We start from the raw sequence: 12,240 nt of genomic DNA on the forward strand, positions 1-12,240 counted from the left end.
GGGTTACTTTATGCAACATAATTTGGCCACACATCGTGATGAAAAACTTGAAAAAAGGACAATTGACTGATGTTTTTTTCTTTTGAGCATGAATGAAAACAAGCTCAAGGTTTCTGGTTGCTTCTGTGAAAAGCAAAAGATTGTTTAACGTACTTGAGGTTGTGCTATGTATGTTATGAAACACGAATAGCTGTGCCAATACATTACTCAGCCTTGTGCTTAAGGTACAGTCTGTCCTGTCCTTGAGTTCCTCATTACTGCATTATGTGCTGCTGTGGTGTAAAACCACAGAGTGCCTCAAGACTTTTGGTGCATCCTTGGCAGGAACACCTGCTTACTTAACCCTTGCTGGCTCTGTGAAACCATCTCTCACTAACATGCGACATTTACCATGTGTTTGGAATACAGTATGTCAAAAAATGTCAGTATGTTGGGTGGGCGGGTGTGTTTTAGCATTAACAGGAGCACATTTTGATTGGTAAAACCTGCTTGCACACTGATATAATGTTCCCACAGTCAACACATAAACTGGGCGTATTAAAGAACATACTGTCCTTACCAGTGTTGTGTTGCGTAAAAGCAATGTAGATGGCTCTGTGACAGACTTGTCGGTATTTCTCACCTGAAATCTTTTGACTGCGACAGCAGCCTCCGACAGCGCCCTCACAGCCAATGGTGTGACTTTCAGGGAAAAGGTCATGGAGTTGAAAACTGCAACCACGGTGAAAGCCTGAGGTAGGATGAGTAGAAATGGAGACAGTTATTCGCGGAAACGTTTACCTGGGCTACACCTGACTTTAACATCTATAAATGCTCATCATAGCTAGTAGGGCTGTCCCGAATACCATTTTTTGGGCTTTGAAGCTTCGGTGAGAAATAGTCAAAGGTATTCGAAGCTTATTCCTTATGTCATGGGCTATTGGGGATTTTCTAAATTATTATTACATACTATAAAAAAAAAAAACTAAGCATTCGAATACTAATTTGGAAGTCGATTACCATGGCAACGGTCAAAGCTTTGAAGCATTCGGGTCAGCCTTAAAAGCCAGAGACTCGTCACATCAACTCAAATTGAAAAAAATATCCATTAAATGTAAAGAATCTATTTTTGTTGGTTTTATAACAAGTAAGAAATATAATTTTAACAGAATTTGATGGTTAGCAAAAACATATACCAAGCGTGTTTCCAGTGAAAACAAAAATGGGAACATGTAGTGGTGACTATAGGTTGCCGTATCTAAATACCTGAGCTGCAGTAAGGTCATAGCCCAAGGCAATGTGTAGGGTGAAAGTGCACGCGCATGCCATCACTACGACGATGGGAGCCACACCCACTGTGAGGCTCTGGACGACCCCAGCTTTCTCCAGTATCCCCCTCTCTTCTGATCGCACCTCTGGGGAGGAGATAAGAGAGAGAGAGAGATGATAAAGAGGCAAAGACGGGCAGAACGAGAGAGAAAATAGAGTAAAGGTTGAGTGACTCCAAAGGGAGTGAACATTCCATCAACAACGCCATAAGAGTCACTAACCACAACGCAGCGAGTGGACAGAAATAGATACAAGAGGGAGGACAAGGGCCCCGCATCCATACATGGTATGAAAGGGGCTTCAAAACCTGCTGAACCTTGATAACTGTACAAGTCTAATACCCAAATCCTTACCCCCCCCCCCCCTTCCTCCATATTTGTATCTCCCAAATGCACGCTGCTAGCTGCTTTGTTCCCCCAGTTCACTGGGTGCAAACACTGGAACAAAAAGCTTGTGCATCTTTAATTCAGACCCAGCAGCACTGGGTGTGTGTGTGTGTGTGTGTGAAATATGAGAACTCCCTCCTTATTCTCCACGGGATTCGCTTTGGATGTTATGTGTGTTTTTCTGCGCGGATTACAAAGCAAAAGTCACACGCCTCGGGCAAAAAAACACTGTGATCATCAATTTAACAACAATAGTAATTGAAGGGAATGACACTGTAACTCTTAGGGCTCATTGGCCATTACGTTGAATGGCAATTAATTATCATTATAATAGGTAATCAAAGGACAGCAGTGAAAACGAGCCCCACCTGGCTAATTTAAAGCATGATTAAAAGTGGAAAATGATCCTTATCCACAACCTACAGCGAGGGCCTCGTGAGAAAAGGCCATCGCTAATTCATGGATAAGTGGAGCAGCCTTGACAGTCATTCAAGGTATCATAAGGCCCCAAACACCTTGCAAATTAACCTTGAAGCCAGGGGATTCAAACTGGCCTTGATTATAGGGGATAGCACAGGGAAGGACTTAAACGGCTCAAGCTAATGAAAATGGATTTAGGGTCAGGGTTATCTTGCCAGTTCACTAAGAGGATAAGGTAATTTCAGGTGATAAACTGACCGTTTATTTACTAATTTGCCACAGTGACAGGTGTTCAAATGAGGTGACCCTTTATTCTGGGGGAGTTGGGAATAAATAGCCCAATAAAGAACTTAATTGCATGAAGTTTGCACCTTTAGAAAGCTACAAAACAATATTATGGTATTGTTTTGTAGTCATTTGAGAACATGACAGCCACTCACTGTTGATATTCTGAGCAAAGGCATCCTCCCAACAATACATCTTGATGAACTTTATGCAGCCCAGGATCTCGTTCATCAGCCTCACGCGCCGGTCAGTCACCGTCACACACTTCTTGCGGAAATACGCTGTCAGTCTCGATGCGAGCATCTGTCCAGACGGGAACAGAGGAAATGATGACAAGAGGAATAAGTGGCAGGGGAGGAAATGAAAGCAGACACAATCACATTAGCCGTGCTGCAGGCCTGTCCGGGGGACCGGAGTGATAAATGCCTCTCACATCAATAGCAGGGTCTCCGGCTGTCAGCCTCCGACTTAGACGGAGTGTAATTTGAAAATAACAGCTACAAAGTTGACAGGTGATTGATAGCCAAGGAGTTATGATGCTTTTAAAAGATGCTGGTCGTACTCTTCAACGGGATGAATTAACGTAAAGATTTTACTTATGCCTTCCACTAACTAAATTTTGAAAAGTTCTCGCTCAGAAAATAATGAGTCAGCAATAAAGCATAAAGTCTCTGCCGGTCATTAACTTTTGGTAAAAACTTTCAGAAATTCCTATGATGAAATTGCTTGTCGTAGCTGTAGAATGTATGATAATAACTTTTGGTAAAAACTTTTAGAAATGATTGTAATTAAATTGCTTGTCCCTGCTATAATGAGTGTGATCATTACTTGGTGTGAATTTTAAAAAGTCTGTAATGAAACTATGTTCTGTCATTGACAGCAATTTACACTATAATAAAAACACTGACAGTTGTCTTTTGTTGTTATTAATCTAATCTAATTTGTGTGCCTGTAATAGAAATAGATTGCACAACAGCCTCAAATCTTCCTCCGTCTCACAGTTAAGCTGCGCATACGCTGTACGATTTTAGAAATGTGGTTGTGTAACTCCTACTCTTATTGTACGAGTAGATCGTTTGCGATGTAAAGCCAAAGCTCACAATTTATGTGCCCACACTGTACGTGTAAAATAGAAAAGAAAAACACGGCCGTCAGCCCCTGCGGGCTGTTCTGGCTGTTGACAGTTGTCAAATAAAGATTTGTTTGAAAGCTCCGAGGAAGGTAAAGTTTGTTTGCTGGCAGAGGTCTGTTCGGGTCACAATGCCAACAAGGCAGAAACGTGCTGCCTTGATCATCTAGGCCAACCAGTCTGCTGATACGTCTAAAAAAAGAGAAGCGCCAGCGTATACAGACTCGCAGGTGGCTAGGAAGACGTGGACAGTATGGCTTGTCCATTTTGCAGAGAGAATTGGTGGCTCAAAATTCGGGTCAGAAACAGTCTACAGCCCTACAGTGTATGCCCAGCTTTACAGCTGTTGTAGCTGAAGTCGTACCATGGTAGGGTAGAAGAGGATGAAAACTGCTGACCCCAGCAGAGCAGTGGGGCCCAGGAAGTAGGCAGTGTAGGCCAGACCCAGTATTCCCACCAGGGGCCCCCCAGCCAGCAGGCAGCCCACTGACACAGCTTCATACAGCCGCTGGCCGTCACTGGAGCAGATGTTGATCAGCTGGGTAGACAGACATTCAAAAATTACATTAAAAATCTACAATGAACTAAATCTTTTCAAACACTGAAACTTCACCGCTAAGACTATAAAATCAATCTTACAAATACAGTTATTATTCCCACGTTTACTAGTTAGACAATGATTCCTCTTAAGCTGTGTAATGACTAATCTTAGACAGCCTCCCCTCCTTCAGGCTGTGGGATTTGTCGAGATCTGAGCAGAATTGGTGTAAGAGCAGAAATTAAATCCATCTCAATCATCTGCATGTCGTGCCCTGCGGCGAGGGGTGATTTAGTTAATTTGGAGATGAGTCCCCTCCAGGATTATATCACCTACCTCGCCCGGGCTGATGTCTTTAGTGCTGCGTAGGCGGAGGATCTTGTGGAATGCAAAAGTGAGAGCTGCCCCACGGAGGCGTGCTGCAGTGCGGTAGTTGACGGCCCACATGAGCGCCAACGACCAGGAGCGCATCAGTTCCATGAGGAAGATCCCGGCTACCAGAGAGAGGCCGTACAGCACGCAGCTCACTGAGCTCTGGGAATACTCCAGCAGAGCTCGGACCAGGAGAGCCTGGGGACGAACACGGAGAACGAAGGTTAAGAAATAGTTACAGAACAAAAATGAGCAGAAAACAACACAGAGAAAAAGCAAAAAAACACGGAGAGAGATAAAGTGGGACAGGAGAAAAAGAGCAAGGAGATAAAGAAAGGAGAGGGTATAATTCAGGAAATGCCATAGATAGAGATAAGAAGAGCAGGGAACAATAATCAAATAAGAATGAGAAGAGGAGAGAGAAAAGATCATAGGAGTAAAATAAGCAACTGGGAAGAATGGTTGTCAATTGAAAGGCCCAATGGGGATGGCATGAGCCAAATATGTGAAATAAGATTGTAAATTGATAAACTGCAGAAAGAATATATACAACACAGCTTTGTCAGCAAGTGTACTAAATAAATCAGACAGGAATGTGAGACACATGAGTCATTGTGTAAGAGCTAAATCCAGTTAATGCTATTAGTTGTGGGTAGAAACAAACACGTAGTGTAGTGTACACATAACGTGACATTAAAATAAACAGCTCAGAGCAACAAGGAACAATGGGACCGACTCAGAAATATCATAACCTGGGAATTCCAAACGTAATTACCCTTTAGTTTAAGGTGGTTATTTAACATTTCAGTCCAGTCTAAAAGGTGATTATTTGACATTTCTGATAAGGAATGTTTATAAATATCTGCACTTTGAATCTCTCTGTGGTCTGATGCTCATCTATGGGCATTTTTTGGAGGGAAATCTAAAGCCAAAAGCGTGACTGGGTACAAACCAGCTAATCTATGGCATTAATATGGGTTTCGCTATCTAAAGCTCTGTAATCTCCCAGTATGTTTTCATTTCAATTTCCACACCAGCGTGAAACGGGATCAAGCGATTTTCAGAAAATACACTTGGGACTCCTAGCCAGCGACCATGCTGAAAGGCATATTAGCCGAATCAGTGGAATATAAAAGGGAAAAGGAGGATTTGGACGGCACTCACGGGCCCAACGAAGCCAGCCACCATTGTGAGGAGGAGAGAGAAGATGGCCACCAGCATGCGGGTTTGGCAGAACCTCCAGAAGACTCTTGTCAGGGATGCTCCCTCTCGCCCTCGACTCTTCAGCTCGTCGTGCCACAACGCTTCGAGTCTGGAACCGGAAACCACGATGACAAGCTTTATGAACTCACAGCTCAACCAAACATCATTACATTGCTATTGAACTTCATTTACTGAATGATGAGTCTCAACAATTAATCAAAGTCATTTGCACCACTCTCGCATATGAATGCTATGCAAAGTGCTGTTATAGTACCAATTAACTGGAGTCAAAAGTTGGCATTTTTGAAGGCCAAAATTATCATAAGTGAGAAGAATACTTTCCTTAAATTAAGTTGATTAAAAACTGTAGCGTTGCAATTTATCAGACTGCCCAAAAGCACAATGGGGAATATAAACTGGCAGGCAGTTAGAAATCACAAAAGAAAAATGAAGGCAGCTCGGCTGATAATAATGTAAAGGTGACCTACAATATACAATCACGGATGATGCATCACATAATTAGACTGAGAAAGGTACGGCCAAACATGTTACCAAAGATGTGCTAATGTGCTTTTATTGCTGTATAATGCCCCTTGAAGAGGGTAAAATATCTTGTTGGCCAAATGCATCACTGCTTATGAGTCTATAAAGCAGCTGCAGAAAGTAATTTACGTCCTAATGACTTTATTAAAAACGTATCAGAGATAGACAGAACATTAAACCAACTAGACTCTCACACAGCCCGATAATTACTACTTGAAGTCAAATGGCGTTGAATGTGAGAAATTACAATTAATGGCAGGCCAATAGCTGCACAGAGCGCAGCCTGAGTCACCGGTAATGAGACTTCTGTGTGAGTAACACATTTCGTGTGGCTAAATCCCATTAGTGGACAAAGAAAGGAGCAGTGACTAATGTACTGAAAGAGCAGAAAAACAAGATACATTTTTCACTTTAACATACCTGCATAATGGTAAATATTACTACACTATATATCATCATCATAATTAAAAGGTACAGTGTGTAGGATTTGGTGGGATCTAGTGGTGTGGTTGCATATTGCAACCAACTGAGTATCCCTCCGATCCTTTCCAAGACTGCAGTAACGTGAGCCACAGAGTGTAAAACCGTGGTAACGCCGTCCGACTCGAGACCATCCTTACTATAATAACACTACTTTAGGAGGAGGAAGTCAGACGGCAGCTGGCGGTACCACGGTTTTGCACTCTGCGGCTCAGAGAACTACGGTGACCTTCAGGTAACGTAAAAATGTGTTCGTGTTTGGTTTGTCCGTACTGTACTGTAGAAACATGGCGGAGCAAGCAACACGGCGGACTCCGTGAAGAGGACCCGCTCCCTATGTAGATATGAAGGGCTCATTCTAAGCTAACGAAGACACAATGATTCTTAGTTTCAAGTGATTGTACACTACTGAAAGCATTGTTATGAATTACACACTGTTCCTTTAGCACAATTTGAAAGATTTAAATACTCAATAGCAGATCTTTAAGTGTGTGCAGCATCACGCACATAAATGGAAATGAGAGCACCGGGGCAACAGAGAGGGATCCAAAGGAGGATGGATTCGCTTTTAAACATGAACTGAACTGTTCCTAACAGCCATCGTCTCAGTTTGCCAGATGGCAAGCGAAGCTGATGTTTCGAGGGTGTGCTGGCGAGGACATCGCGTTCGAGGTTCGCACCTCACTGAGCACCAACAAGTGTCAACTCTCCCAGGGTGCTTTTTCCCATTCCTCCCCTCTCTCGCCATCATCTCTGCTTTGCGTCGGGGTTGCGTAACTGTTCTTGCTATGTAAACACAAAATAAAGACCTTCCGTCTTCTTACGGCACTCATACACACTGTCGCCCACCCGTGCCAGTGTGATAGCTTTGTGCTCCGTTGCTGCTTCCCTTTTATGTGCTCTTTAGCGCACACAAAGCAGCAGCAGCAGCAGCACTAACCCTCCAGGCCGTGAGCCACACAGTTGTCACCAGATACAAGAGTGAACTTCCTCAAATACTCTATACTGCCAAGTCATGGCGCCATGACTCGACAGCAGTTGAGTAATGGAAAAAGCATTGGTTTTCCTGTCAGTGAGCAGTAAACACTAAATGCGAGTAAACACTAAATGTGAGTCTTTGTTGTTCAAATCATAGAATTAGTACATCACAAACAGCGACTCTTATCTCCTGGTCTGCTCCAGCCTGGCTCCAGCCAAGGACAGCTAATGAATGTGACAGCGAGACATGGTGCATCACAGGTAGAGGAGTTAATGACATAACCACCAAAGTCAGGCACTAACTCTCACTGTAATCTCTAATCCCTGCTATTCTTAGCAGCCACCCATCCCAGCACCACGTTCCTGCGTTGGTAAAGAAAGCCTGGATGTCCAGTCATCAGTTAAGTCTCACCGCACAAGGCTGAGCAAACGTACACAATCCTAGACAGTTGTTTACATGGCAGGGAATCACGTGTTTGTGCTGAGAATGCAACTTTGAACTTGTAGGGCAGAGCAAGCAAAGAAGGTTTCTCAATGTTTGTTTAGAAAAGGAAAAAATAATCCCAGTGACCCTACAGTGTGAGAGCGAAGCAGCATGATGTAGATCAGTTTACCTGAATACAACCAACAAGCTCAACTGGGCATTTGGAACAAAAAAACAGGACTTTTTTTTCACCTTAAATGGATCCTTCTTTGTATCATAATGTGGGTCTACATTACAAAACACGACCATTTAATTTACAGGATTAAAGCACCATTTTGACTTTGCTTCAACTAGCAGGCACACTGAATATTCCACTACTGTAAATTGCACAGCAATGCATTTCCACCAAATATGAATTACCATCCAAGCAAAACAGGCAACCGCCCAGGGGCCCAAGAAGTCCCCAGTTCACTACATGTTAATTAGTAATTTGATTATTTGCAAATTAGAACGGGGATTTGCAACACTCACATACAATATCAACTAAAGCAGGTTCTTACAGTATTAGCCTGCCTTGTAGAGGTGTCCTGACTCAAAAGATGAGTTTAATCAAGTTAGCTCAAACTAAATGAAAACGCAGAAGCATTCCAGCCCTTGACTGCTAGTTGTCTTATAATGAAGATAGATGTGCAGTCTGCTGTTTGCACTGCACGGAAAGGATAAAGCACTATTCTATACTTTTATTATTGTCAACAACAAATCACATGAAAAGACCAAAACCAACTCTACTCTACATTAGTCTATCTCTCAGTTTTTTTCACCTTCACCAGCCTGTCTGGGGCTCTTAGCTTCACTCCCAATGGACATAAATCTGTAAAAATGCATCACAAATATATATGTGATTAATTTGCGATTAATCAAGGACAACCATGGGATTAATGGTGATTAAATATTTTAATTGACAGCCCTATTTGGAAGTCTATGGCACAGAGGAATAAGCTGTATCAGGCTTTGGATACGCACGCAATACCCATTCATTGTGGCGGTTTGGTTTTTACATGGGATTTGTTAAATAAGTATCGGCAGACTTATCTTTTAAAGAGGAAAAAGAAACCTTTTCTGCTCAAAATGAGCTTGTACGTGACTGCTTGGATCATAAATTTGACAACTCGCAAATAACCACAAATAACCTCACCTGCAGTCAAACCCTTTTCATGGCTCAGCCTAATACTGTGTTTCAGCATCACATTTTCTGAAAACCGCAGGTCACTTTCATCAGGCAAAACCTCAGCCGGTGCCACAGCTACCTCACCTTTGGCAGTTGATCTCAGAGGCTTCGTGGCAAGACAGTCCCCACACGTCATCTATAGACAAGCTGGATGCCTTGTAGGCCTTCAGTGCCAGCGGGGAGAGCCAGTGCAGAGTCATAAATGAGAAGAGGCCGGCGTTATCGACTGGGTGCTGGTGCCTGGAATAGATAAGAAGACATGGAAACGGTTGAGATGTTTAAAAGAGAAGGCATACACAGAGGTGCTATGTTGGGGGGGGAGCAGGCCCACATAGGCCAGAAAGAAGAGGCGCCAGCGTCAATGAAAGGTGAATCATGCCTGCAGTGTTTGAACAGTCATTTGCACGCTCTTCACAGAAATCTGAGAGAGCAGCGAAAAAACATTCAGGGGCAGTTTATCAGTCGGCGTATGTTCAAACATGGTGCTGTCTGTCGCTGGGGGATAAGTTCCCATCCCTTATCATGGCCTCCTGCTACTGCCTGTTGCAACAGTCAACACATCAAGCAGTAAACACAACGAAACATGAACTCTTGTGTGTCTCTAAATAGTGAACAGTGTGTACCAGCCTAAAACCGTCCGCCTTTATCTGTCTCACTGTCAGAGAGTCGCCACATGAACTTAAAAAACAATTTTTGTTTACTTGTGTGTTATCCTGAAGGGCTTTAAAAGCTGCAGGCTTTGCCGGTAGCGGCCTCGTCTCCTTGGCCCCCTCTCCGACGATGCTTCCTCTTCCGATAGCTCTGGTAGCGGTGGCAGGGAGGAGAGCGGCAGGCCCTCCACCCGCCCGGCTGCTATGAGGGCATCAGAGAAGATGGCAGACATTCTGGGGAGAGAACAGTAAAACTACATTAATCACAAATACATTTTGGACGTGTGACGACAGCCTGCAAATATACAACTACACATATTCACCCAATGGTACCTGGTAAAGTCACTGCAGATAAAAAAACCTCTAACTCCTACTTGTCTGGTTTTGTTATTAGCTTCTGAGAGAGCTCCGAGATCTGATTACATTTGAATACGTCAGAGATCTGCAGAGACGTAATCACGATTTTCATTATTGATTAATCTGCAGATTATCCTCTTGATTAAGAAATTATTAATGTGGGCTTTAAAAGGGGAAATCTTGTGTGTTCAGTCCTGGTTGATTTAGATGATATATTTGAGTGTAAACAACGGATAGGTGCTCAGAGTTTAGCAGTCTGGAGTCTTGTTGTTCATACAGGAGCTTCAAGTTTTCAGAATCGTGTGCATAGTTACAGTTTTTGTGTGTATACAATGAAGAAAAACAGCAGGAATGTCACCACACACACCCAGTTCATAATACTGCAAATATATAAATAGGCTATTGCAATACTTTCATCATCGGGTCACAGGCTTAATCAACATTGTGTTACCTCATTCGGCTATAAATAGACTTAACAGACATTTATGTAAATGAAAATCTTCAAGATTGCCTTTATAAATTAGACAAGAATATAGTTAAAACTGCCATCAGCAATGCCAAGGGGCTTGTTTTTAACTTTCTTGTCTTGTCCGATCAACAATCCAATACCCAAAGATGTTAACAGCACTACTATGTAAGACAAGCAAACCAATGAGCTCAAGTTTTACTTTAAAAAAATATTTAAATGATTATTCTATAATTAGAATCGTAGCAGATTGATTAATCATTTAAGCGCTATTGGAAACTAGGGATGCGCCAATCCAACTTTTTCATAGCAATATACTGTACATTTGGGTATCGGCTGATACGGAGTATCGATCCGATACCAGTGTTTAATTAATTAAGCTGTATGCTTCACTGTGTAGAAGTGACTGGGATCATTATTTTATGTGTTTTAAGGCAACATCAGGCTTGACTTAAACATATTTTTCTAACTTTTTAAAACAAAATATAACAAATAAATACATAGATATAAATTGACTGAATTATTTATTATTAAAACAATAAATCGTAAATTTTAATATAATAAAAACTTGGTAAAAAACCTTAAAAAAATACCAGGAATTAATACAATTCAAGTGTAAACCTTTTAAATGCAGCAACAAATTGGTCAAAACTTAAAGAGGAATTAAAAATCCAGTATATAATGTATATAGTATATAAACATAGAATTGGTTTCAATAGATAGCCCCATTGTCATGACACCCGATCCAGCTATTTGAGGTAGTATTGACCCGATATCCGATATCAGTGCATCCCTATTGAAAACAAGAATCATTACACGGCTGCAACAATCTGCTGCAATGCTGTGATACACAATATACAGCAGACTATTATTTCCTGATATGCTTCTGCTTTTTTTCTTGAAGAAAAACATTCCCCAGCTGTCATTTCAGCCGAATTCTCAGAGGCAAAAGGAAGAATGAAACACTGTAATCTGCCTGTTCTGTCGAGCTACAGTATAAGAGAGGAGCAGCGTTTTTTTGCTGAATCACCCTCTGAGACGCAGACAGACTTGAAAAGCCACCTTGTACAGAGGTTAAGGCCCCTCTTTGGCATACAACTAAAGTGCTTATCTATTTAAAGACGACCTGCCAGCAGCCTGCATGAGCTCGGGGGCATACATCTGAGCTGCCAGTGTGTCCTTACACACTATTACTGATCCTTCCTATGGCAAAGCCCCGTGACAAGGTCGGCCAGGCCGCGTGTGGGGTGCAGATTGACTGAGAACGTGGTCAACGATCAGATTCAATACAGATAGAGCACAAACAAGAGTTGCATAACAGACATGGATACAGCAAAGTTCTGATGAGAAACACAACAACAAATAGTCACTGTTTAAGTGTAAAAGTGTGATGAGAACCGAACGCCAGGGCTGAGGGAAAGCATGAAAAGATGTTTTGTTTTCCTTCTGCAGCCCCTCCTGTGCCTTTATCAT

At 42.3% G+C, this 12,240-nt stretch overlaps 1 protein-coding gene across 2 annotated transcripts in view; it reads right to left on the bottom strand.

The window, feature by feature from the left end:
* The window catches only part of wu:fb13g09 (multidrug resistance-associated protein 5), a 30,926-nt gene that overhangs the window by 16,276 nt on the left and 2,410 nt on the right, over positions 1–12,240 (bottom strand). Inside the window, exons 1-9 of one of the 2 annotated variants that reach the window (XM_037779736.1) lie at positions 10,278–10,516; positions 9,996–10,178; positions 9,379–9,534; positions 5,603–5,750; positions 4,403–4,636; positions 3,893–4,066; positions 2,555–2,702; positions 1,246–1,394; positions 623–730 (exon numbers count right to left, since the gene is read on the bottom strand). In XM_037779736.1, coding sequence (XP_037635664.1) covers positions 623–730; positions 1,246–1,394; positions 2,555–2,702; positions 3,893–4,066; positions 4,403–4,636; positions 5,603–5,750; positions 9,379–9,534; positions 9,996–10,177 — 1,299 coding nt within the window. In that variant the 5' untranslated portion in view covers position 10,178; positions 10,278–10,516. Of the gene's footprint in view, positions 1–622; positions 731–1,245; positions 1,395–2,554; positions 2,703–3,892; positions 4,067–4,402; positions 4,637–5,602; positions 5,751–9,378; positions 9,535–9,995; positions 10,179–10,277; positions 10,517–12,240 lie in introns of those variants that run through there. The other variant, XM_037779735.1, reaches the window with a different exon arrangement.

Source organism: Sebastes umbrosus, chromosome 9 (genome assembly GCF_015220745.1).
Source record: "Sebastes umbrosus isolate fSebUmb1 chromosome 9, fSebUmb1.pri, whole genome shotgun sequence".
NCBI classification, from domain to species: Eukaryota; Metazoa; Chordata; class Actinopteri; order Perciformes; family Sebastidae; genus Sebastes; species Sebastes umbrosus.